The sequence below is a fragment of the Perissodus microlepis genome, chromosome 16, assembly GCF_051167445.1.
Source record: "Perissodus microlepis isolate ML-2025 ecotype Zambia chromosome 16, ASM5116744v1, whole genome shotgun sequence".
NCBI classification, from domain to species: Eukaryota; Metazoa; Chordata; class Actinopteri; order Cichliformes; family Cichlidae; genus Perissodus; species Perissodus microlepis.
In genome coordinates, this window is record NC_140476.1 from 889,636 (window position 1) to 916,752 (window position 27,117).

At 44.3% G+C, this 27,117-nt stretch overlaps 3 protein-coding genes across 3 annotated transcripts; 1 reads left to right on the top strand and 2 right to left on the bottom strand.

The window, feature by feature from the left end:
- The first annotated feature begins 2,087 nt into the window (after positions 1-2,087).
- On the top strand, positions 2,088-9,611 carry LOC146370144 (transmembrane protein 50B). Its single transcript, XM_084907982.1, has 7 exons — positions 2,088-2,210; positions 3,408-3,588; positions 4,113-4,225; positions 4,830-4,897; positions 5,274-5,366; positions 6,136-6,193; positions 8,656-9,611. Exons 2-7 carry the CDS (start codon positions 3,490-3,492, stop codon positions 8,699-8,701), a joined length of 477 nt encoding a protein of 158 aa, XP_084764108.1. The 5' UTR covers positions 2,088-2,210; positions 3,408-3,489; the 3' UTR covers positions 8,702-9,611.
- On the bottom strand, positions 8,654-15,221 carry LOC146370145 (uncharacterized). Its single transcript, XM_084907981.1, has 8 exons — positions 15,114-15,221; positions 14,778-14,979; positions 13,632-13,737; positions 13,110-13,294; positions 12,834-12,982; positions 11,433-11,574; positions 11,142-11,290; positions 8,654-10,551 (listed from the first exon to the last, which is right to left on the bottom strand). Exons 2-8 carry the CDS (start codon positions 14,815-14,817, stop codon positions 10,423-10,425), a joined length of 900 nt encoding a protein of 299 aa, XP_084764107.1. The 5' UTR covers positions 14,818-14,979; positions 15,114-15,221; the 3' UTR covers positions 8,654-10,422.
- A 9,485-nt stretch (positions 15,222-24,706) lies between these two features.
- LOC146370146 (uncharacterized) lies at positions 24,707-27,083 on the bottom strand (the record flags this gene model as incomplete). The annotated part of the gene is made up of 5 exons (XM_084908959.1): positions 24,707-25,969; positions 26,058-26,300; positions 26,388-26,672; positions 26,746-26,787; positions 27,008-27,083. Coding segments are annotated over 5 exons (729 nt in total), but the record flags the coding sequence as incomplete, so codon positions are not given.
- Between the last annotated feature and the right edge of the window lie 34 nt (positions 27,084-27,117).

Below are 27,117 nucleotides of genomic sequence, written 5' to 3' on the forward strand. Positions count from 1 at the left end.
CTACCATCATCGCTTTAATGACATGTTTCCATCTGCTATCTCACCTGCTGACACGTCTGAACCTTCACCGACACCCACAGCTGGACTCTGAACATCTGGCTGCCTAAAAAGAAGAAGAAGAAAACCATCCACACAAAGATTAGGAGCTGGAAAGTGATCGGGGTGAGTTTACTGCTCTGAGTGTGTAGCTGTTCAGTGTTGAATGTTCACGGATGAACCTGCTTCAGTCTCAGGAGGAGAGTGAAGGAGTCGTCCTGCATCAGTATCTGTTCAGTTAGGTCCATATATATTTGGACACTGACAAGTTTTGTGTTTTGACCTGTTATAGTTATATAATGGACGTGGATATGATGGTTAGACTCTCAGCTTTCGATCGAGGGTAACCACGTTCAGACTGGGTGAAGGGTTTAGGAGTTTCAGCTCCTTAACGTGTGCCACCCTCTTCTTAAGTGGGCCAAAAGTAATTGGACAGTTGACTCAAAGGCTATTTCATGGACAGGTGTGGGGAATTTCTTCATTACATCCTTATCTGTGGCCAAGTCAGTCACCTGACCTTCACCCAACTGAGCATTTCAGTTGTTGGAGACTAAACTTTGGTCAAAAAGACCCACAAACACACAGGAGCTGAAAGCTGCTGCAGTAAAGGCCTGAGAGAGAGAAGGAAACCAGCATCTGGTGATGTCTGTGAGTTTAAGACCGTCAGCAAACCCAGCAAAGGGTTTTCAACAGCGTATTAGAAATGAACACTTCATTATCACTTATTGAATCTGTGTGGGAATGAAGGGATTGTGTTAAACATGCTTTAGTTCCTCACATTTTAATCCAATCTTTTTGTCCAACCCACTGAGTTCAAGCTGAAGCTCTGCATCTGAGCTGTTTCCTTTAAAATTTATTGTGTTGATGCACAGAACCAAAAACAGTTGTCTGTGTCCAAATATTTATGGACCTGACTGTATTTAATCTGTATCAGGACCTTTATCCGTATCTGTATGTGTGCCTGTACCTTTATCAGCATCAGTATTTGTACATGTATCAGTATCAGGGCTGAAAGGGTTAGGGTTAGGGCAAGTAATCAGGCTTTCTCTGGAGTGGGTGGAGGTGACGGTGCTGTGAGTCTGCATCGCCTCACTGAACAGAAATCTGACCTTCCACATGCTGTTCTGGTCATTAGAAGAAAAATATATTTTTAGTAAATGAAAGCTGACGTTTCAATAAAATGAAGAAGTGAGAGAGCGGCCGATTGTCCTTTGGTGGAAGAGAAAAGCTGTGGCCTGTGTTTCTGAACGAAGCCCAGAGGTCTGTCCATGACAGGAACGCTTCAGTCTGAGGCTCTCTGATGATGAAGAGCACCGCTCTGCTTCATGTTCACGTCTGACTGAAGCTCGTTCAGAGCAGCAGCTCTCAGGTCAATCTCGCAGCCTTTTTCTCTCGGTGAGTAAAGATGCCGTCTGTCTGTGTCTGAAGTCTGGAGCCGTTTCAGACTTTCATGCTGATGTTCGGCTCGAACAAGCAGGAGATTTCTGAGGTTTTCTCATGAATCCGTCTCTGCTGGTTTGTGGATTCAAACATCAAACCAGGGCAGCAACAGAGAAGACTCAGTGACAACAGCGACACCTACTGGACACTTACTGTGGTCACATGTGATAATGCCGTTGCTGTTCTACTCTTCTCTCTCATTTTTAGTTCATGGACAACAAACCAGCTTATAGAACAAAACATATTAAGAAGGCTGCTGTGTTTATGGTGCTCATCACACGGGTCTCACAGATAAGACCTGAGACATCTTTCATCTGTGCTGGACTGAAGTGTGAATGAATGGAGATCGATATGCTGATGGGAAATAAAGATGAATGAATGAAATGCAAAAACCTCCCCATGTGTAAAGATTTTTAATTTAAAACATTTTATGTAAAAATCTATTTTTATATGGTTATATAATTATTCTTTATAAACGGCCTCCCCAGCCTTGGGGACTCGTTCATCACATGTGTGTATACGTGGTATTTGTTTGCCAGCATACAGCGCTTCACTACTGCTAAAGTTAGCGACTTTACAGGATGCAGAGCCTGGTCCTGACCGCAGGAGGCAGCAGTGTGCCGCAGAGCCCGTGAGGCTCCCGGAAATGAAGCCGCAGACGAGGCGCTGTGCCGTAAATGGAAAGTGAAAAAAGTTGTTGCGCGGCTCTGTTTCATGGGGGTGACTGATATCAGGTGAGTTTTCAGACAGCTGGGAGGCTCGCAGGCAGGTGCGACTAACGCGCTGCTTCAGATGTTACTTGAAGGAATAAAGCGGGAAACGAGGCGGGTTACGAGCAGTTAGCGTTAGCCTCCGTTAGCTCGGTGGAACAAATGCTCGGTGAGCTGTGACCGTCACAGGACAGGTGTACGGTTATTAATCCAGCAGGGAGCGAAGAACAGACAGGTGTTGACAACCCTGACGGTGTGGGAATCCGCACACCTGCAGGAGGCTGACGGAGCAGCTACGCCTGTGCTGCGGTGGAGCTAACAGTTAGCCCCTGACCAGCTAGCAAACACTTTGCCCTGCGGATTCACCTGCGCTTTAAATATGTACATGAGAACAAGCGAACCAGCCGGAACAAAACAGACCTCAATAAATATGAACGAAATAAAAAGCTGAACTACACAGTGTAAAGTTATAAAATACCAATTAAATTCTAAAAAACCACAAAAGAAGCTCCTTTAAATGTAAAAGATCTCATAGACTGAAAAATAAGTCAAAATAAAGTAACTATATCACGAAATGGCTTGTTAAAAAATAAATAAGAATAAAGAAACTAACAGTGAAATAATCAGGTTCCTGCAGGAAACTGGCGAGCAGGTGTTAGCAGGTCAGCAGCTTCAGTCCATCACTGAAGCATCTCAGTGTTGGAGCCGGGACAGGTGACACTCCTAAAATTGGGCCTCTCTTTTTACCCACTAAGTCACCATGGTAACTGATGCTCAACACCTTACCTGGTCATAACCTGCACCTGGTCAGGAGGAGGTGATGTTCAGAGTTTCCTCCGATTCGTGAAGCTTTTTCCTGAGAGCAGTGAAAGAACCCCGGCTGTGAATCTCAGACTGAACTTGTGATCTTCTGATCACGTGCTGTTGGAGGAAATGTCTAAATGTTGTTCTGTGTGATTCTGACCTGCTGCTGAGTTTGTAAGCTGCTGCGTGACAGTGAGCTAAACATGGATCTGTTTCTCCCGTCTGTTTATTTTTCAAAAAGTTCTTCTGCGATTAAAATGGAAAAAAACCTTCTGAATGACTATGTGTCCTCATATTTCTGACAGTTTGTAGCAGATGTGGTGAAAATCAATGTCCGTTGATTCTGGTTGAATCTTCAGGTCCAGACGTCCTTCACCCGCTGCAGGACGCTGTTAACGGCCTGTGTTTGTTTTAAAGGCGTCTTTCACAGAGTGTGAGCAGCTGCTGAGGGGGCGGCAGACTCGCCTGTCAGGACAACTGAAGAAGAAGAAGGCGGAGGATGGCCGGCTTTTTGGATAACTTCCGCTGGCCCGAGTGTGAATGCATCGACTGGGGCGAGAGGAGGAATGCCGTGGCCTCCATCGTGGCCGGAGTTCTGGTTAGTGTGAGGCAGAGAGGGGCGGAGTCTGTTTGAAATCTCCGATAAGATAAATGTTCGCTGCTGGGAGGTTGGTGAATGGTGGAGGTCTTATTGGAGCTGTAAATATTCCGCTTCACGCGTCTCAGTGATCTGTTTCCTGTTTGTCCCAGAACAATGCCATAATCTGTTTACCTCAAACATCACTGTTAATAATCCAGAAGTTTGCTGTGATAGTCTGATGTGTCTTAGCTGGACTGGTTTTTACATCTGATCAGTCAAAGCCTCATTCACACAAACACTTTTTGCTTTTTTCTTTCTATCCAACATTCACACACATTCATCCATCGGAGAGCAGTGAGGTTTAGTATCTGTCCAAGGATATTTGGTAAGCAGACTGGAGCAGCCAGATGAGCTGAGCTGCAGCCACCCCATGATCGGTAAACACTCAGACATTAGTGACAGCACGGATGTCTGCTAAGGATGGACAGGAAGTAAAACGTTTAGAAACGTCACGTCTCGCTGTGCATGTTCTCTTCTTTTAGTTCTTCACCGGCTGGTGGATCATGATTGACGCCGCTGTGGCGTATCCAACCCAGGAGCAGATGAACCACGCCTTCCACACCTGTGGCGTCTTTTCCACCATCGCTTTCTTCATGTAAGTGTGAAACGTTGCTTTCATACCGTACATGCTTTCAGAGTTGTTAGACCATTGAGGCGCGGGCGGGTGGGTGGGTGGGGGAGAGTTATCCACATGAAAACACATGTAAGATTTGCTTGGGTTTGTTCATGTGCCTCACAGCCTCTTTACAAGCAGCCACTTTATATGGTTTCCTCCTGCAGTGAAATGTAATTTCAGCTTAAACATCTCAGCGAGGCTTTGAAAGGACAAATTGTGACCTCTGATGACGCCTAATTACTTAGAACTCTTCTTTCACCAAAGAGGAACCAAAACCTTTCACGATGTGACAGGAGAGCAGCCAAACTGCAGAATCATTCAGTCTGTTGTTACTCTGACCTCGATGCTGTTAATGAGCTGAGCCGGTGTCAGACAGGTTTGACCTCAGACTCCGAGGAAGTTACAGACCTGCCAGATTTCACGGTGTGCTTGGAAACTGGTGCTGCAGTCAAATGTGAATCAACAAAGGTCAAAAACAAAGCAGAGACTCTGAAACATCATGTGATCACTTCCTGTTTATGTCTGCAGTGTGAGCAGCATGAAGCGCTCAGACTCCTCTATGTGACTCTGTGTTCATTCTCAGGATTAATGCAGTTTCCAACGGCCAGGTGAGAGGGGACACGTACGGAGAAGGCTGTATGGGCCGGACAGGTGAGTGTTCGTCACCTGTCAGGATCTGCTGTGGAGCTCAGAGGTGTGAGAAACGCACACGTGAGGCAGATGTTAAGAGTAAAGTGCAGAGCCTCAGCTGTCTGTGTGGCTGTAAAGAGACTAATATGTGGTGTAGCTCAGTGGGTGCACAGACCACATGCCGGCGTGGGTTCGAGTCTGACCCTTTGTTACGTGTCGCCCCTCTCTCCCCCTGCTTTCCTGTCTCTCTTCGCTGTATCTATCCAATAAAAGCTAAAAGGATATTTTAAAAAACGTATATCTGACGGCGGTGTGAATCCTGCCCTTTGCTCAGCCGTCAGGATGGATAAACACAGCAGACACTGCTCATATGTACTGCATGTGTCTGCGATTGCAGGAGCTCGTCTCTGGCTCTTCATCGGCTTCATGATGATGTTCGGCTCGCTCATCGGCTCCATCTGGATCCTGTTTGGAGGCTACGTAGTGCCGAGTGAGTTTCTCCCCTCAATCTGTCCTTGCTGGTCTTTGCTGAACATCCAAACATGCAAATCTGGAAATGATCAGAAGGCTGGAGGGAAAACCAGAAGTTATATCTTTAAGTTAATAACAGCTCAGCCTGGACAAAGTCAGAGTATGTTATGGTTTGGAGCTCGAAGTCACTGCTGGCCTTTATCAGCTGCTTCATGGTGTTTTCTTCTGCTCTGAATCACATGACCATTTTGGAAACTTGGAGCTTTTTCCTGTGGTTTGGTCTCGTTTCACACACAGAAAAAATCCACACGAACTGAAAGCAAACCTCAGTGAATCACTACAAACCACACAAGAAGGTTCAAACTGCTCATTGTTCTCGTGACTGAGGCGCAGGTAGCACTCAGGGACAGCCCTCGGTTCATTTCACCTCCAGCGGGTGCAGTTTGTGGCCTCTCACACGTGACCACAGCAGGGTGTTTGAGGTTGCAGCGTAGACCTGGTAGTTGGTCGGATTTGATCCTGAAACCAAATGATGGATCAGGGAGTCTTATTTTAAATTCAGCTTTGCTCCTGCAGCAGCTCCATACGCTGCAGTCTTCACCCTGCTGCGCTTGCTGTGTGAGCAGCAGAAGAAAAGCCTTGTGGTTATTACACTGTGGAGTCTAAAAATACAACACGTGATTTTAATCTGACTTCCTTAGACCTGCGCAGGGAGTCGGCTCTCTCTGAGCATGCTCAGTCACAGTGAAACCTGATGTGACTGATAACATGTCGCTGTGTTCCCTCAGAGAAAGAAGTGGCTCCGGGGCTGGCTGTGTTCTTTCAGAACGCCTTCATCTTTTTTAGGTGAGTGAAAAGCAGCAGCGCTGACACTGAAGCAGCTGAAACGGCGCACAGGCCTGTTGTAATTAACCAGCTTGGTGCCAAATATGTGCTTCCTGCAGCGTTGCGACACATTACATGAAACCTGTTGCATCTTATTTCCCGTAATGGGCGGGAGCTCCTGCCGGGAAAGCCTGGCTCAGTTTAACCCATTCAGGCCCGTTTCTGTTCCACTAACTGATGCAGAAAGAAGAACTAAAGGCGGGTGGATGGATACGAGCGTGAAAAGAAGCTTTAACATCCACACAGACTGTAAATACCAGATTTCTCAGGGAGGGGGTTTCCAGCTCTAAATGAGTGTTTCTGTTTTCTAACCTGCTGCAGATTAATGATTGATTCACACCGTCTTGGTTGGAGTTTGTCTCAGTCCACCTGCCTTGTGTTCATGTTAGTTTAACCACAGCTGTGTAGCTTGTCACTACCCGATCCGTACCGGAAACCCGATCGGTACCCCGCATGCGCAAATCTTACGTCACTTCCTCTCTTTGCCAACATTGTGACATATTTGTATGATACAGTTAGCGCCCAGTTAGCTCCTAGCATTTCTCAACAGCTCTGCCTCCTTTTCGACTACCGGGACATTTAAACAATGGATAATCCGTATACAAACAAATTCATGCTTTTCTCCTCAACAGAGAGCGTTCCCCGATTGAACAACAGCGCCGTAAAATAAGAAGAATGGTGCCAAATTTTGCTACTTTTGCTGTAACAAAACAAATTTCCCACCTGTGGGACTAATAAAGGTCATCTTATCTTAATTACAGAGTTAATAATACAGACTTTGTAATGTGTCACGTGAAGATTCATGAGCCACATGAAGTGTTTACTGACAGTAGGGCTGCCACAAACGATTATTCTGATAGTCGACTAGTCACAGATTATTTTTGCGATTAGTCGACTAATCAGATCATCATCCATTGGACAGAAAACGAACAGCTTATTGCACCAGCAGCATCTGCTCTTATATAACTATCATTAGCTTACAGCTTTAAGTGTTTAAGGTATGTGCTAACTAAAAATAAAGACAAGATGATAGTTTATTAAATGTTAATGACATTTGCAGACAGCTGAGTTTAATAAACTCAGCCGTCTGCTCCTTGCTATCCAAAATATAACAGGACACCGGAGTAAATTCTCGAGCATCTCACACTTCTGATAATCAGCTGTCTGCTTGACGTTTATTCAGCTGTGTAAAAACTATAACTTTAATCTCAGCCAAACCGATTTACTCAGGAACAAATAAAATACTGAAAAAAGCCAAACAATAACATTTTTAAGTTATCTAAGTGACTTATATATCATGTTTAACCTGAGTAGCGAAAGACAGCGGTGGGTTTGAAAACGATCTGCCGGGAGTCCGGTGTTCTCACGGCTCTAGTGACCCTTGCCCCCAGCTCGCTATCGAGCTAGTGGGTAACAGACGTCTCCGAAAACGTCGGAGCGCTTTTGAAAATATGTGGTGTCCTGATAAACTGAGCAGATATTTGAGGTTTACACAGCTACATTCTCGCCTGAAAATATGTTAAACGTTTATTTTGTGACCCAGAAAGAATAATAAGAGTAATATTAAAACTAACTAGCTGCCGCCATTGTTGGAAACTGAGCTGGGCCGCGCTATGAATTATGGGACACAGCTTCTTCTTCGGGGTTAAACGGCAGCTGGCATCCTTGTACATGCAGTGCTGCCATCTTCTGTTTCAGTCCGTTATTACACTCTTAAATCCTACTACTTATTCCTGCGTCTTTTGGGATCTAACAAAGCTTCAAATGACGAGTCGACTATTAAATCAGTCGTCGACGATTTTAATAGTCGACATAATCGTGACTAGTCGACTAATCGTGGCAGCCCTAACTGACAGTGATAGCGGACATCATCATCACTATTCCAACAATCCTCTTCACACAGACAAGCATAAACACACTCGACTATCACTAAATCAAATTTAACACACGTTTGTAATGACGCTAATTCAGTTTACAATACGGTTCATTCGCTCAGTCAGCAGGTGGCGGTATCCTTGTACACTGGGGAGTAAACTGCCATTAAACGAACAGAAGAAGAAAACATCTGCACATGCGCGTACGGATCGGGGAGTCCTGCTACGTAACTATCTTTTTATTTTTCGTTTGTGTCTACATTATATTGAAATTCTTCATTATTGGAAACATTTTACGAGATACTTGTTATTCTTAACATCTTAACAGATACTCTGACCTGTAACTATCGTAAAACGCTTCAACCGGAAGTAGACACCTTTGGCGCATGCGGGGTACCGATCGGGTTTCCGGTACGGCTCGGGTAGTGACATAGCTATTACATGACAGAGAGCTTCATTAGCCTCCAAACATCACAGCACTGTGGAGCTGAGCTGTGAGTTTGGATCTGTCTGCTCAGTGTGTGACATCACTGTCTCCTCTCTCTGCAGCACTCTGATCTACAAGTTCGGCCGCACTGAAGATTTATGGGGTTAAGACGTCTCTACACACACACACACACTCACACACACAGCCTTCAGATGTTTTGTATTCTGCTGTTTTAATCGAAGCTGTAAAAACACTTTTAGTATTGTTGCTTTGTAAATGGAGACCAATCAGTGCTGCTGCGCGCGCGCGCGCGCGCACACACACATACATAAATATAGTTCTGTTGTTATGTTTCACTTCTCTCTCTGTGTCAGTCTGTGTGTTTTGTAAAATGAGGGAATTCCTGCTGGCGGGCAGGACCGCCGGTCTTACTGTTAAAGTGTCACTCTAGGAGATTTCAGCCTCACTTCCTGTTGATTAAATGCTAAAGGTCACATGTTAGCCGTAAACAGCTGGATGTGAGACTCGCCTCTCGCTCTGACAAGAAGACGTAAACAAATAGCCGAACAAACCGGCCCCGTCCTGCTGTGGTTGGATGTAGCACAGTCGAGCGGAGTGATGTGTAGCCGCCACAGGACGGATGCTAACCTGTTATCCACAGGTGTCACACACACACACAGTTTCACCTCGTCCATCAGGTCACACTCACTCTGGACCGTTTTAGATTTTTTTTTTTTTACCTCAGACTGTACCTGGTTGGTTTCCAGATTGTACTTCCTGTGACTCCTCCAAATTAAAAGTCTGTGATTGTTACATGTATTTTTAATGAAAATCTTCCAGGCTGACACTTCAAGGGGGCGGGGCTAATTTATAGCTGGAAGCACATTTGCTGTCTCGTCTCCGTCTGACACTGGATTATAAAAGGACGTTTTTTGTTCCTGAACTTCCTGTTTGTGTTGATGATTTTTCAGTATTAAAGTTTAAAATCTCGGCTGCTTCAGTCGTTCCTGAAGCTCGGAGCAGAACTCAAACTGTCATTTTTCTGAAACAATAAAAAGTGTTGTGGGCGTGGCTGTGAGCTGCTGCTTTGTTTGTTACTGTAACCTTTGACCTGCTGTTTACTGGAAGCAATGACTCAGCCTCACCAGTGACTCAGACATTTTATTAAGGTGAACTCTGCTTATTCAGAAGGACGGGGAGTTGACCTCTGCAGGGAGGAGGGGCTTCCTGTGACCCCCCCCAAAAAAAAAAAAAAATTACATGCAAATTTCCCGTAGACAAACATTTACCCAACAGTGTTCATGTTACAGGCGCATGCGACACTTCCTATTTCACTGAAACAGGAAGTGTTGGCCACGACTGTCCTCTTACCGCAGCCAGTCAGATCCAGCAGTGAGCGTGTTATTCCCACCTGCCCAGGAACGCTCTCACCGACAGTTATTAATAAAGAAACTAACTCTCAGAGTTAAACAGGACTGTAGGAAGTTTGAGAAAGAGCACGCAGACGTGTTTGCAGTTCCTGTTTTTCTACTATTTTCTGTCATCCGAGGTTTGAAGCAGCGGCAGCGTGGAGAATGTTCAGGGAGGCGTGGTCATTCAGAAACGATACTTGGTTAATGCTAGAGTGACCCGCTTCTCTGCTGCGATGGTTGTTAGCGCGCAGTGGTTAAAATTAGTGTCAGGAAGCTGCTCGCTGCGCTCCATCCTGGTTTTACTCCACCCGCTGTCCTCATGGGAGTAGTTCACAAATGTTCTGAGATCAGGTGCTCACAGGTAAATAATCCAAATGGTGCACGGTTACATCACCTGGAGCAGGTGAGCGACTCAGTCGCCTCTGTTGGTAAACTCTGAATGGAGTCTCTGTGAGTGGGCGGAGCCTCTCCAAGAGTTCAGGAAGCAGCGGCGGGAGGGCAGAGTGCTGATCTGGGCTCGTAGTTACCGTGAGAGATCTGGAGGTCGTCATAGCGCTCTACAGTGGGAATAAATGTTCGGACTTCAAATTCCCCAGGAAACGGATTCTGAAGGAGGAGAAGACACAGGAACCTCAGAGGCAGTGAAGACTAACGATGGGCGATTGGACAAATATATCGACGACAGGCTGAGCCTTTCACCGATTGTTTTTACAACAGTCATTTATTTATCTGCCCATGAGTACGTCTGCTAATAATGTTGGTTGAAGCTCAGAGAAGCGGTTTTAACTCTTCCAGCTGCGAACAAATGCAGCGATTCATTTACTCAAACGCATAACAGAACAAAGGAACGGCAGCAGCCTGTTTAAAAACAAACAACTTATTCAAATAAAAAAAAAAAAACACAGAACGGACTTTTTTCCACTCTAACCGTGTTTGTCTCACACACTCGACCAACAACAAATACAAAATTAAACCAATCTGACTTTGGATCTAACTTTGCTGGACTGACGGCTCTGTCAACACCATTGGACAGTTCAGTGACTCATCAGTCACCATGAAGAACCACGTCGGTCTTACACACTGATCGTGAAGCGAACACTTTCAAAATCAGCTCTTTTACTCGCTGACACGCTCGGAGTGGATACAGCGCCCACCAGTGTCTGTGTGGTGAATGTGTGCAGTAGTGTTGGTCTTACCGGTGGGATTTCATATTTATATGGCTCCAGGCAGCGTTTGATTTTCTCAGTTTGGAAAAACCCGAGGTATCCCAATGCAAGAATGATGATGGCGAGGACCACGATGCCGACGAGCAGCCCCACGATCATCGGCGTCCTGTTCACGTGTTCTGAGAAAACAGACGCAGTGATTTTACTGCTGCAGCTTTAAAACCTTCAGCTGATTCAAAAGCAGCAGAGTCGTTTACATCTGTGTCTCTGGTTGGAGTCGGAGCGCGTTAAAGGAACGTTACACCAAGAAGAGCAGCTTACCTGATGCAGGGATGACCTCACACTGGATGCAGCTGCGTGGTTCCACGAGGTCCCCGTGGACCGTATAGGCCACCTGAACACAGTACCGCTGCCCCTCCTCCAGGTCTCCAATGGTCCTGGAGTCTATGGTGTCTTCATACTTCTGATGAAGACAATGACACACACACACACACACACACACACACACACACACACACACACAGACACAGAGTGAGTGAATTAAACTGAAGTGTTTGCTTCTGCTCGTCTTCTCCTGTATTCAGATAAGATTGTGTTTCCCAGCTGAATTATCAGTCTTTTTATTTACTGTCAGAGCTCCACGGAAAGTAACCCAGCTGTGCAGCTTAACATTGATAAGAGCAGATGTTTATCCCCCCATGGACCCATGACCACATGCTGTTTCAGGGCTTCACTGCAGCTGCTGCCCGTTTGTGGCTCTCTGGCTTCAGTTTAGTCCTAAAAATGAAGGCACAGGATTCATCTGGACACGAAACTGCTTCTCAGTCACTTTGAGTCTCTGAAAATGGGAACTGTGTAAAAATAGCTGTAATTCTGAAACAGTTTGTGCAGACTGTCCGTTAGTCTCTGTGGTGGTGCAGAGGCAAACTGTCCAAATATGCATGGACCTCCCTGCACACACTGACCACTGACAGACACATGTGGCTGTATCAGCAAGAACACTGGCATGAATAATAATAATTAAAATAAACTGCTCAAAGGAGTTAAAAGAACACTAAAAACTACAGAGCCCAGCAAGGGACATTCTTCAACGCACATATTAAATATGTAAGACTGCTTTCTTCCATTTGTGCAACATCTCTAAAGTTAGAAATATCCTGTCTCAGAGTGACGCTGAAAAACTAGTTCATGCATTTATTACTTCCAGGCTGGACGACTGTAATTCATTATTATCAGGAAGTCCTAAAAACTCCCTGAAAAGCCTTCAGTTAATCCAAAATGCTGCAGCAAGAGTCCTGACAGGGACTAGAAGGAGAGAGCAGATTTCTCCTGTTTTGGCTTCCTGTTAAATCCAGAATTCAAAATCCTGCTCCTCACATACAAGGTCTTAAATAATCAGGCCCCATCTTATCTTAATGACCTTGTAGTACCATATCACCCTATTAGAGCACTTCGCTCTCGCTCTGCAGGCCTACTTGTTGTTCCTAGAGTATTTAAAAGTAGAATGGGAGGCAGAGCCTTCAGTTTTCAGGCCCCTCTTCTGTGGAACCAGAATGAAGTCTGTTTCTGATCGTTTGGTCAAACACATTCACACTAATGTGCTGCCAGAAGTCATTTTGTAGCTCTGGCAGGACTCATCCTGCTCCTCTTTACACAAAGGAGCAGATACCACCCAACATCAGGTGAGCATAAGCACCTGGAGGAATCACTCCGTGTTCTCACCTGCAGAGGACTCTCTCCCTCTCTGCCAAAGTAAATCCTGTGCTTGGCATTGTTGGCGTGTTCCTTCGCCAGCTCGTGGTCATCGTTAAGGAATACGGTGAGTGATCCAGGCCGGGCCAAAATGCTTAACGGAGGCGTGCAGACGTCACCTGGAAGAGCAGAGCGAGCGTCAGCGCAGCAGCAGCTCGTGGTTCACACTGTGGTCAGGATGGTTAACACCTCGAGTCTCACAGCTTCACCCACAGACAGCGCTGACACATATCTGAGGTTTCTCACCGTATCTGCTGCAGGCGTTAACACCCTCAGATCTCAGCCCCCGTCTCTCGGCCCGCACACGCAGCGTCACGCAGCTGTTCTCAGGCGAGTCGTTAGTGTCGCGCGGCCCAATCGCTGATATGTTGCAGGAATGGAAAGGCGTCTGGATGCAGGCTGGAAGAGCTTCCCATTTATCAGAGTTAAATCTGAGTATGAACAGAAACGAGTCAGAGAAAACATCTGCTCAGCGTTCTCTCTGCTGTGAAACCCAATCACTCTTGTTGCTTTAGTGTTACTGAAGGAGGAGCTTTGCCGACCTCTGACCTCTTCCTAAACATTTTACCAGCCCACTGTGGATTATAATCTGTGACAGTGACACTACACTCAGCCTGCTGCTCTCTGATGGCGGCTTTCATGTGAAACTGTGAGAACGATGGAGTAAATAAAATGTCATCAGCTGACCTCTCGCCACCAACGGCCGTGACGATATAAAAGGAAGCTCCACCTTAAAACAGAGCACCTTCCTTGGCTGTGAGGTCTCACCTGCGGTAATTCACAGTGTAGGTAACGTCCGGCTCCCCTGGAGTCCACGTCAGCTGACCTTTCTCCACCTGGACGTTCTGTGGAGGCGGCGGCGCCTGAGACGCGACTGCAAAGGTGAAGAAAGCAAACCAGAGAAATCCCTGCATAATCCAGATTATTGTTATTCATGTGATCACAGCCTCAGGTGATTTATTAAAGAGACAGCAGGAACCATCGACCCCACGACGTCTGAGCTCAGAGGGACAAAGATTCAAAAACGAGGAATAACATCTGTCTGCTGCACACGGCACGTTTTTAAAAACTAAACAGATGTGAACCTGATGTTTGTGGTGACGTCATTAAATCGGATTTCTGTCATTTATTCACTTTCATGTCTGTTTTCTGATTGGACAGATCAGTTATTTATTGACTGAGAGTGTCAGAGTCAAAAGTCTTTACAGTGAACAGATGAATGAACATTTATTGCATCAGTAATAATGAAGGTTAAACATGTTTACAGGCTGATTTAAACAAACACAGAAGTGATGATTATAACCTGAAACAAACTCTTTGAAAGCTTCACAGATCCTGTCATGTCAGGAGCTTTGGACATTTATAGCCCACTTCCATGTTTCACACGAACCTTTAACCCTCCAGCAGCTGCGACTGTTTCACCTTTTTAACCTGAAACAGTCGCAGCAAACAGAAAAAGGACATTTTCTCATGTTAGACGCGCTGAACTTAACATTTCCTGGTCTGAGCTCAACGAGTTCCGTATTTTATCCGGATGATCAGTTTTAAGCTAAACTCTGACATTTGAACCTAAATGTGACTTTGTGACGTCGACGCTAAATCCACAGGTGAAACCCAGCTGACAGGTAACAGCAGCCTTTCGTGTTCAGCTGGAAACACCTGACGCCGATTACAATAAAACAGCTTGAATGAGTCATTAATAACTGAAGACATTAGAAAATGAAATTTTAACATCGGTTATTTTAAAGTTCAGTCTGACTCCGGAGCGAAAACATCATTAAAACACAAAATCTGTCTGTCTCACTCACGCGCGCACACACACAATATTGCTACATCCGTGGTTAGCCTGCGGGGCTACAGGCCGTTGTTAGCCGGTAGCTCGGCAGGTATTGTCCGGCGGCGGCGGCTGCTTACCCCGGGAGAAGGCGTGGAGGCAGAGCAGGATCAGCAGCATGGTGTCGGCCTCATTCCTCGGTCTGTGGCCGGTGTCCGAACGTGGTGGCTGGAGCTGAAGAATCGAAACACACACCGACTTCCTCGCGGAGCTGGATAATCTGGACGTCTCCGTCCGCAGACTGCTTCTGTCTTGGAGGATTTCCGGTTCCGCCTCTTAAAGCTGTACGTGACAAACGATAACAACGATAACAAAACACCAACAACTGCTCCACACGGTGTTTGATCACCGCTCACAGCCGCTGGGACAGACTGTGTTTACCAGCAGAGCTCAGAATCAGCTCAGCCTCACCTCACCTGTGTAGCCAGGTGAGTTACGCTGCCCTCCCACCTGAGGGTCCCGGTCCCTGCACGTCGAAGCTCAGCAATGCCCGTGTGTGGACTCGCTGAGTATCGACCGACCGGGGATTCCCTCGCGCGTTCACGCGAGGGTGACGTCAGCAGCATGTGATCAATCACAGGAAACGAAAGTTAAATCTTCCAAATAAATAAATAAATGAACCGTTTATTTTATGATTTTCTGTGCTGTGTTCAAGGAAAACGAAATGCATTCTAACACAGAGTGTTGCACTTTGGTAACTGTGTACAGTGCACTGAAAATCTGAAATATGCAGACTGGGTTTTTGTTTGTTTTTGTTTTATTTTATGTCAGGTTTGGTTTTAGTTTTTAATATATTAAAGATATAATCAGTCATTTTTGAAGTTATTTAATCAAAAAAAGAATGTTGTACTCATAAACTTACACGTCAGTCTGTAATTTCATCTTCCAACTAACTGATAAGTTTAGAATTAACTTCTTAAAATAGAAACGGGCACCAGTTTGTGGAGGCTGTCATGCTGAACACAGCGGCAAAGATATCTGGATACTGCACCCTGCCGCTCAGCCTTATCACATTTTACGCATCAGGCTGGAGTACGCCAAAGGCAGAGGACAAGAGCAACTGTAGATGTTTGCATACTGTGGACGGACAGCTAGATTCATACCTGCATCATACCTGTTTGATCATCTGAGAAGGGGAAGCCTTCACCAAAGAAACCAGAATATGAACGAAAGGGACTACGCCACCGGCACCTTAATCAAATCCCACCCTCTTCCTCCTCAAGCTGAAGTCTCTAACGCATGGAAATATGCATAAACGTGCTCATTTACTCCTGATATTGTGACTATTACTTATTATCAGCAGATCGGACGTGACCCTGCTGTTTCCAGACAGCTGACAACAATAACAGCTGGTTAAAAGTTAACAATTTACCAACTAATGTCAGGCTATACTTTCCCCTGATAAACAGTTTGGTTACATTTCCATTAAGGCCATTTCTCAGTTCGCGAGTACTCGAGTCCGTACTCGCGTTCTCAGCAACGCAGCGAGTTATGTACACCAGCGTACTTGATGACACCACAGCTCTGGAGTTTGATTTAACTGTGATTAATATCTGCAATGGAAATTACACATGACATGAAAAGAATTATACATGATGTAGTAGATTTTTTTAACGAAAAAAAGATAATTAAAAAATTATCTTAAGCACTTTGGCAAAATGCGCTACACCTCGCATACATATCATCTGTTTGATAATGTCTAATAAGCTTCATACAGTTAAGCACAATCACTAAATGAGCGAAACACAACCTTAATCTCTCTATTAATAAAAATAGTACACATGTATGCCTGATTAAAAATTATAACAGGTGAGATGTTATAACGCTTTTATTTTTATTCTAGTAAACACTTAAAAATGACAACTGACAGCTGCTGGGTTTGGAAGAGAACTGAACAAATACTTAAAATCTAATCTGATCACTTTTGGAGCAGCCTTCAGGATCTCCACGTATTAACCTGCTGTTTTTGTTCCCGGTGAAAATGTTTCCTCCTGAATTGAAATATTTTTAATGTTAGATTTAATTCAGAGTCAGCTAATTTCAGCCGGCTCTAGTGACCCTCGAGCTCCCGGCTAGCTATTGAGCGGGTGGGTAACAGACGTCTCCGAAAACGTCGGAGCACTTTTGCAAATATGCGATATCTTGATAAACCGAGCAGATCTTTGAAGTTTACACAGATTCTCGCCTGAAAATATGTTAAAAGTTTATTTTGTGACCCAGAAAGAGTAATAAGAGTAATATTAACACTAAGTAGCTGCCGCCATTGTTGAAAACTGGAATTGGCTGGGCCGCGCTATGAATTCTGGGATATAGTGGACCACGAAGGACACACCCGACCCATCCTTCAAATCTGCGGAAAAGGAGGATCCATGTGTGGGTGTACCCGATCTGTACTGGAAACCTGATCGGTACCACGCATGCTCAAATCTTACGTCACGTCCTCTCTTTGCCAACATTGCGACAGTTAATGTATTTGAATGACACTGGCTGCGTCCAAATTCATGGGCTGCATCCTCATGAGGACCCGGCCTTCGCGGTCTACGTGGGCCGGGTCCTCAGGAGGTCGGGTAGGCCGGAAGTAAACGGCTGTGGAATTGGACGGTCTAGCCTTCAGATTAGCGTCACCGCTGTCTCGGTGGAGTTTAATAAACTCGGCCGTCTGCTCCTTGCTGTCTAAAATATAACAGGACACTGGAGTAAATTCTCGACCGTCTCACACACTGTTTAATCAGTTTTCTGTTTGCTGTTTATTCAGCTGTGTAAAAACCAAGGAGGAACCCACCCGGGGGATTAATAAAGTTTTATTTTATCTAATCTAATCTAATAACTTTAATCTCAGCCAAACCGATTTACTCACGAACAAATAAAACACTGAAAAAAGCCCAACAATTACATTTTAGGTTGTCTAAGTGACTTATACGTTTAACCCGAGTAGCGAAAGTCCGCGGTGATCTGAAAGTGATGTGCCGGGAGTTGTGCCATTCTCGGCGGCTTTAGTGACCCTCGAGCTCCCGGCGAGCTATCGAGCTGGTGGGTAGCAGATGTCTCCGAAAACGTCAAAGCACTTTTGCAAATATGCGATATCTTGATAAACCGAGCAGATATTTGAAGTTTACACACCCAAATATGTTAAAAGTTTATTTTGTGACCCAGAAAGATTAATAAGAGTAATTTTAAAACTTAGTAGCGGCCGCCATTGCCGGAAACTTGAGTTTGGCTGGTTTGAATTCTGGGATATGGTGGGCCATGAAGGACACACCCGACCCATCCTTCAAATTCGGGGAAAAGGAGGACGCATTTGTCGGCTGCATTCGGAGGAGTCTACGAATTTGGACAGCCTTCGGCGCTTCGCTGTGACGTAATCGGTCTACAAATGCGACCTCAGGAGGAAGCAGCCCATGAATTCGGACACAGCTACTGTCACTACCCGATCCGTACCGGAAACCCGATCCGTACCACGCATGCGCAAATCTTATGTCACTTCCTCTATTTGCCAACATTGCGACAGTTAATGTATTCGAGTGACACGGTTAGCGCCCAGTTAGCTCCTAGCATTTCTCAACAGCTCTGCCTCCTTTACGACTACCGGGACATTTAAACAATGGATAATCCGTATACAAACAAATTCATGCTTTTCTCCTCAACAGAGAGCGTTCCCCGATTGAACAGCAGCGCCGTAAAATAAGAAGAATGGCGCCTAATTACAGAGTTAATAATACAGACTTAGTAATGTGTCACGTGAAGATTCATCAGCCACATGAAGTGTTTACTGACAACTGACAGTGATAGCGGACATCATCATCACTATTCCAATCAATCCTCTTCACACAGACAAGCATAAACACACTCGACTATCACTAAATCAAATTTAACACACGTTTGTAATGACGCTAATTCAGTTTACAATACGGTTCATTCGCTCGGTCAGCAGGTGGCGGTATCCTCGTACACTGGGGAGTAAACTGCCATTAAACGAAACAGAAGAAGAAAACATCTGCACATGCGCAGTACGGATCGGGGAGTCCTGCTACGTAACTATCTTTTTATTTTTCGTTTTTGTCTACATTATATTGAAATTCTTCATTATTGCAAACATTTTAAGAGATACGTATTATCCTTAACATCTTAACAGATACTCTGACCTGTAACTATCGTAAAATGCTTCGACCGGAAGTAGACACCGTTCGCACATGCATGGTACGGATCGGGTATCCGGTATGGATCGGGTAGTGACAGACACAATGACTGTAGAAAACATGGATGATGCGACAGCTCCCCAAAAATGAAGCCAAAACTTAAACGTCTCTATCGCCCCCTGGTGTCTGGCTGCAGTATAGGTCATAAACCCCGCCTCCTCAGATAATTTTTTTTCCAAAGATTCTTTCTTTTGTTATCAATAGTTATCATCATGCTGATTTATGTCCAAGGGGTCTCCTTTCCCATAAGTTTGATTCTAATTCCTACCGCGGTGATGTTAAATTGGGGTGAAATGTCATCATAACAGCTTTGACTGGCAGCTGCAGTCACGGAGAAACTTGCGTATCTCTGTTCGGGAATAGCAGAGAGAGCGTAGGCTCTGAGAGGAGGGCCAGCGTTTACGTTACGAAAACACGACCGTTTTAACCTGACAGCCTGAGGAGTTCTTCAGTAAACTGGACTACCCGACAGAAGGACCCGAGGCCCCGCTGCACTTTTTCGGTACCTCTGTATACAAACAAATTCATGCTTTTCTCCTCAACGGAGAACTTCCCCCGATTGAATAACAGCGCTGTAAAATAAGATAGAGCGTATTACAGACTTATTAATACAGGGGCAAAACAATCGCATGAGTGCTGCTGTTTGACTGAGGAAGAATAAAGTAGTCATGGTAAGCCAATCACATGACACACTTCAAGATGACAAAGCAACAAGGTGATATATACCGTTTTTTAAATTGTGCTGATAGGCCACGTAAAACCAGAGTCATGATAAACGAGATATACGCGGCGTTTTTTCCTCAATAGTTTGGCCACGTTTACTGTCTAAGGACAGCGCAGCGAGACCTCTCTGCTTATGAGCAAAAAAAATCCCAAAACAAAAACAGCCCTTTGGTGTTGGTGGAAAAATGCACCATGTCGACCAATCAAAAAATGATATGGAAACATGACATTTGGTTGTTTAGGAAGAGGGGGAAGATTTAGGAGTGACAGAGAGAGAGAGAGAGAGAGATTTGTGACATTTAGCGTGTTTGGAGTGTGTAGTTAGTGTGTTGTCTTGTGTAGTTAGTGTGTAGTGTTGTGGATAGTTTTGTGTTGTGTGTCAGAACAATGAGGCGACTGCTGTCTCCAGGTAGAAACAGCAGTGATACACCTGCTGCTGTCAGACCTGCAGGTATCAGGCTGTGATGTTCTCCTTTATAGTGGACAGAAATTATTTTTTTGGAGTGGCACAAATAATTTGTGGCATCTTGTTGAAGAACAGCTGATTGTTCTGTAAATAGTTTAAAATGGTTATTAAAAAGGGGTAAAAGGTAAATGGATGCAAATAACTTTGTTGTTCGCAAAACTTGTGCATATAAATTAAAATTGACGATTTATATTTGCATTTAAAGTTATGAAATATGATTCATTAAACATGTTTGTGGTTGTTACAGTAAAAAAATATAACTTTTTACTCAAATTTTATGTTTGTTGTCTGATTTTAGATCAATTGTGTTAATACAGTCTGTCAAAAGGTTAAACATAACTGTAAATTCAGACACGTGAGGTTGTGCTGAAAAGGATGATACCAAACAAGGCAAATAAACAGTTTTTAAAGGTGAAATGTGGAGGAAACATCAAAAGTAGTTAAAAATGGACAATAATACCCTGGACCCCAGAGGGTTAAACATTGTAGCGAACCCCCCAAATGAAGGATGCCACTTTACTGATGAAGTTTTGAAAGTTTAATGGCAGTAAACCATCAATCTCACCGTAAGAGATGGGGATATATACACAGAAGCAGCGTGTAAGAAAAATTCCACACTCTTACAATTGTAAACCTTATTACATAAAGTAAGCTTCAACATAGAATGTAACAAATGTAGCCTCTGTCACACAAAACATCTAAACGTGTCCTTATTTATGTCATAAACATACCTTGCGCCTTTATCAAGGGGGCTGCTAATGACAAAAGAAATCTCCATGGGCTCCGTTAAACCATCACACTTCAAATCTCCCGCGACTGCTGCAAAAACTGCAAACATTTTTACAGGAAATCGTCCCATCAAAATAAAAGCTTTAAACCCAAACAGGAAGCTGGTAGGTGAAAACAGCGATGAGTGCCAAAATAAGGTGCAAGGAATTGAGTAAAAGCATTTAGGGTTATTTACAAACATTTTTTTTAAAGTAACGCAATAATTACTTTTCAAGTAATTAATTATTTTTAGAGTCTTGTAACTCAGTTACTAACTCAGTTACTTTTTTGAAGAAGTAACTAGTAACTATAATTAATTACTTTTTCACAGTAACTTGCCCAACACTGCAAACAAGTACACATATTGTGACATGGCTTAAGTGTCTGAGTCTAACAACACTAAACCCACTTCAAGTTTCACCAACAGCGGCTAACAACAGCTAGCAGAGACCAACAGCAGCAAAAACAGCAGCGCTTACCAACAGATCTCACAAATCCACCTTAGTATGGCTGACATGGGAAAAAAAGTGAGCCTCTCTCACTCATCAACTGGTGTCCAACATTCACAAAGTTTTACAGCCTCTTTCAAATGAAATAAAGGTCACTTATCACACAGCATTGACAGCTGATGTCAACCACTGACTGGGAATGAGCCATTCCAATCCATTTTCACTTAAGCCTTTCCATCATGTCTCATACATTCCTATTGGTTCATCCTTCTTCCTTGTTCTTTATTATCAGCATGTATACACCACCACAAAAAGAGAAATCATGTGCTTAAGGCCTAGAAACCTGTTCAATAACTGACACACGGTGCTGTTCAGTCTTACGGGCATTTGTTGGACACAAGTGCACCAACGACGCCATGAGATCTGTACAAAGCAACATAAAATAATCATTTTTCACAGTAAGGTGTTCTAATCGAGAATAAACAATAAAGTGTATTATATGACAACATAAAACATTCACAAAAATGTTGTATGCTGTTGATTTAACCTTTACAAAATGTCGACACATTCGGTATGACACGTGACTAATATGAACTCGACAGCTCTGTCACAAGCCTTAGCTGAGATATGCAGAGCTGTCTGGAGGTCCGACCCCAGCATCGGTCAGGCTGCGGTCTGGACTCTGACTGGACCACTGCAGCAGCTCCATTCTTTCCTTTTTCAGCTGTTCCGTTGGAGATCTGCTGCTGTGCTTGGATCATTGTCCTGTTGATGACCCAGTTTAGCCGTGGGACAGACAGCCTCACACTGACTACTTGGGTATACAGTTCATGTTCCACACAGATCATCGTCCTTCCACTGCTGTGCTGACAGCTGCTGACAGTTGTTTCCTCCAAATGTGCTGCTGTGCGTTTAGACAAACATCTTGTTATGGAAAATTCTAGTTTATCCTCACATTAGATTTATGTGTTTAGAATCTTACTGTATGATTCTTGTATAACCTTTGCCTGCTTAAGATGAAGCAAGTATGTGTCAGCATGACCTTGTGAAAACTGCTTAGCTAGGCCTAACGATGTTTCACTATGTTATCTGCAAACTGTTTTGCTCAGAGGGATGAAGCTCAGGGTCAGCGGCAGGTGCTGGCCTGGGAAAGGATAGTGGGAGTCTTCTGTGTACAGCAACAGCCCGGGTTGGACAAAAGTTTGTGCGATGGTATGAAAGGGGCGCTGCGATGCCCCGAGGTTAGACGTTCGTTACTATGAACCTGCTATGTTTTGATGTGTATGTGTGTTCTCCTGCGCACAGTAATAAATAGCATGACCACAGACTTTATTTACAAAATTCCACGACAATCTCCACTTTGGTCTCGTTTGTTCCTGAAGTCTTTGCAAACCTAAGCTATGCTAACATGTTCTTTTAGAGAGAAGAGGCGTTCTCCTGCAGCACGTCTAACAGCCACACTTGTTTATCTTCACGGTGTGACTGTGTGGCCGACCACAGGCCACGATTTGAATACACGTTAGAATGAGAGTTTGGATTTTCTTCATGTGACTGTAAAACAGGCGCTGCTCTGTCACACTGTGCTTCGTCAGCCTGCATCAGTTTTTATAACCCGCTGACATTAAATTGAGTTGTTCTGGAGCACTTTGTTGGCAGAGCTTCCACAGAAACACAAACTCAGTGATTGTAGGAAACTGTGCTCCGCTCTGGTCCTCGCATGTGTGTCCCTGAAAGCTTCATGTGAACGTTGGACATTTATTAAAAGTCACAGAGCCTCAAACTGGCTGCAAGACACAGAGAAACAAACTGCACACCAGCCTAACACTGCTGATGGAGCTTCACCTGAAATCCACTCTGAAGCTGCTCCTTAGTCATGTCAAACTCACCGGGGCCCTCTGCTGGACAAAGACGCTCTCAGCAGAATTCAGTTCACTCACCTGCTGCTGTTACTTGAACTCTGTGAGGCATTAATGTGGGCTCTGAGCTGAGCTATGCTACTATTATACTGCTCTCTGTGAGAAGCAGAGCAGGAGGATGCAGCTTTCCTGATTCAGTGTTCATAAAAAGGAAATCAGAAGAAATTAGAGACCAAGAACAAAAGTTACACAGGGGGTAAAACAAGTACTGAACACCAATATATTTCTAAAGGTGCTATTGACATCAAATTCTCACCAGATGTTGGTAACAGCTCATCCAATCCACATTCAAAGAAATCAAAGCACAGATGTCCATAAAAGAAGTTATGTGTAATAATGAGAAATAACACAGAGGAAAGTTCTGAACACACGAAGAAAGGAGTCGCAAAAAAAGACACAACAAATTTTGGTCTTCCATCATCATCCTCGATGAAGCTGATTCGATGCAACTGTTGTCATGCGTTCTCATTTTAGCTGGTTTGCTTTTGCATAACTCGATGAATAAATGTTTGTCCTCTGTGCTAATTAGCTCAACCCCAGATGATGCACATGTGTTTACTGCCATGACGTGTTTTCATAGACAACCAGTCAATGGCTCGTGGACCCCCGGGGGTCTGGGGACCCCAGTTTGAGGGCCGCTGCTATAAAGCATCTATGATGCTGCACAGCTTACATTCTGTATGTGTACATCAGCGGGAAACAAGAACTGAGACTGAGGTATGGAAATAAAACACGGCAGTAAACTAGGACATGTTTCTGACTCCTCAGTTCAGAAGATGAGTCTGACTTGGCATTGACTCAGTGGCGCTGTTTGTTCAATACTCTGTTTACTTGTAGTTAAGACGTATTACTTCTACACAACAGCCTTGAGCTGTGCCAGGATAACTGTCATTTAAACATGAATTTAATGATCTTCTGTGTTATGAGCCAACAGATTCTCCAGTGTCTGAATTATGCAACTGAGATATTGAGAAGTCTCCTCATTTCTGCTTCAAACAGCTAAACTGTATAAATATAGAAGGTGTTTCCAGTGCTGCTGCTTAAAGCACACACACATCCAAACAGCAGCTGTCTTCTTTTTAGTTTGTATTTTGTGTTTAATCGCTTCATATTTTTATACTATGATAGTTTCATCCTCCGCTCTGCTGTTGGTGGAGTCTTATCCATGTTTGTGATTGGTCAGATGCTCCCAGCACCAGCTCTGTCACGTGAACGTGCAGTGAAAACCCCGGATTACCTGAGCGAGTTGATAACCATCTGATGGCGACTGCTTACCCAGACCGATGATGTCAGGCTGAATCCAGACAGATCCCCACGTACTGTACACGGTGCAGGGAGGAGGAACAACAGAAAGTCACTGTTTCATTGGATGAAATAAGAAGGTCACCATGAGGAATGAGCACAACTCCCAAAGCTTGCAAATAAATCAGGAGAAACATGAAACACACTGAGGAACAAACACAGAAACTACGATGATCTGATGACAGGATAATTATTAGTCCTTTATTTATCCAGGTAAAAAAATCTCATTTCCAAAGAGAGACCTGGTATCATGGCAACAAAAGTCAAAATACACTTACCACATGTGTATATAACATTCAAATTAAGAGCAACACTAAAAACAATCACACTGAGTTATTCTCTTGTTCCTTTAAGACAGACTTCCTTTCCAGTCACCTTTCTCTCTCACTATGTGTTAACAGATCTCTCTGCACTGAATCGCACTTGTTATTAATCTCTGTCTCTCTTCCACAGCATGTCTTTATCCTGTCTTCCTTCTCTCCCCAACCAATCACAGCAGATGGCCCCGCCCCTCCCTGAGCCTGGTTCTGTCAGAGGTTTCTTCCTGTTAAAAGGGAGTTTTTCCTTCCCACTGTTGCCAAAGTGCGACAGTGGGAAGGTCATATGATTGCTGGGTTTTTCTCTGTATCTATTAATGTACGATCTACTGTACAATATAAAGCACCTTGAGGTGACTGTTGTTGTGATTTGGCGCTGTATAAATAAAAATGAATTGAACTTAAACTCCCCCGAGGTAACAAATTCTGATCATTTCAGTTCCTTCTGCAGATTATTCCAGGAAGCAGGGGCAGCGTATTGAAAAGCCTTTTTCCTCAGTTCTGTCCTAATTTTTGGGACAATCAATTGTATGATACTGTGAGAACGAAGGCTGTATTGGTTGCGTTTTTTACACATATAAACACATAAATAAGAGGGAACCAGCCCAAGCAGAGATTATAGATAAAGATCAACCGATGGGAAAGTCTGTGAATATGCAAAGATGGACATTTAGCAGCAGCATACAAAGAACAATGATGTACACGATTTCCATAGCCAGTAATAAAACGTAAAGTGTTTTCTCACTTGGAGGGAGAAACAGGATTGATTTCCAAAAAAACCCCCCAAAAACTATTTATACACAGAGGAGGCTGAACATCATCAGTACAGGAGCAGATGATAAACACATCATGAAGACATCTTGGGCTTGTATAAAGCATATCAGCAAACATGCATTCATAGTCTCCATCCAAACCCTGACATCCTCCATCGTGCCGGGTCATCTCCATGGAGATGGCTGATTTCTTTGCCGTCTTCCTGCTGCATCAGATGGACAGCAGCACACCAGCAGAGATGCAATATGGACAGAAGACCACTAGATGGCAGGAGAGTCTCAGTACAGACAAAAAGTGAGGAGGAGGAGGAAGGGAGGAAGAAAAGGGGGCGGAGGGGAAGAAGAAGGGGTGACAGCAGGCTCTGCAGGAGAGATGATGAAGGTGGGTCTGTCAGCGATCAGTTTAGTTAGGTCACGTCTTTAAACAGGAAGTGATGTCAGTGTCCTCACCTCTGACCCTCAGAAAGCTCTTAAGAGATTCTTTATCTACACCGACAGAACACGAGTAGACGCCTTCATCAGACTTCTGCACGTTAGTGATGATGAGCTTTGACTTGTGTTCAGCTCCAACATGACTCCCATTAATGAAGAAATAAGCTTCAACCTTTGAACCCCTGTGGTTTCTGCAGCGCAGCGTGACATTACTTCCTGCCCTCACAGGAAGTGCAGGGATCTCCAGGATCACACTTCTATCTGACCAACAGAGACACAAAAGGGTGATACAGAGACAAAGATCCACCAGCAGAGCAGAGTCGCACAGAGACAGCTCACTTCCTGTACCTGAAATGCTGATGGAGACTTCATCGCTCTGCTGTCCAGACGAGTTTTCACAGAAGTAAAAATGATCAGAGGAGAAGAATGAATCCAGAATACAGAAAGAGTAATATCCCACATCATATCCATGCCAGCTTAGACTGTCAGCACAGTCATAACTGTAGTCATCTGTTGTTATCATCACCTTCCATCCATCAGCTGTCTCTCCTTCATCATCAACACAACTCAGAGACACAGAAGAAGCGTATTTTTTGAAGATCTGCTGGAGGTTTGGACTGACCTGCAGAGAGACTGAGCACAGACACACAGTAAATGTATTTGTGATCTTTTGGAGTCTCTGATTGTTTTCACTTCATCAACTCACCTGCAGAAACAGCCAGTGCAGACAGCAGCAGCACACACACACCTGCAACAGGACACGGGTCAGTAAAGGTCAGAGGTCACTGAAGGTCAGGTGGATCAGCTGCTTCTGCTTCATGCTCATTTAAAGAAACCAAAAACTCCCAGCATTTATTCATCAACTGTCCTTCAGCTGGACCTGGACTCACTCTGGTTCCTCAGTCAGTGGATGGATGGATGATGGGTGGATGATGAATGCATGGATGTAGGAGCTGTGTTTGACTCACCGAGAGCAGAGAGACAGCTGGAGTCTTCATGTCGTCCGGATGCTGACTGAACATCAGTTTGAGCAGTGAGACACCTTCAGCTTCACCACTTCCTGTTAGCAAGGAAGTAA

Bases quoted from the DNA above. Each gene is read 5' to 3' on its own strand.
- LOC146370144 (XM_084907982.1), top strand. From the start codon at position 3,490: ATGGCCGGCTTTTTGGATAACTTCCGCTGGCCCGAGTGTGAATGCATC. The intron at 4,226-4,829 runs GTAAGTGTGAAA...GTTCATTCTCAG, and splicing joins TCCACCATCGCTTTCTTCAT to GATTAATGCAGTTTCCAACG. The intron at 4,898-5,273 runs GTGAGTGTTCGT...CTGCGATTGCAG, and splicing joins AGGCTGTATGGGCCGGACAG to GAGCTCGTCTCTGGCTCTTC.
- LOC146370145 (XM_084907981.1), bottom strand. From the start codon at position 14,817: ATGCTGCTGATCCTGCTCTGCCTCCACGCCTTCTCCCGGG. The intron at 13,738-14,777 runs GTAAGCAGCCGC...TCACCTTTGCAG, and splicing joins CCTCCACGCCTTCTCCCGGG to TCGCGTCTCAGGCGCCGCCG. The intron at 11,575-12,833 runs GTGAGAACACGG...TGTCTTCATCAG, and splicing joins AGGGAGAGAGTCCTCTGCAG to AAGTATGAAGACACCATAGA.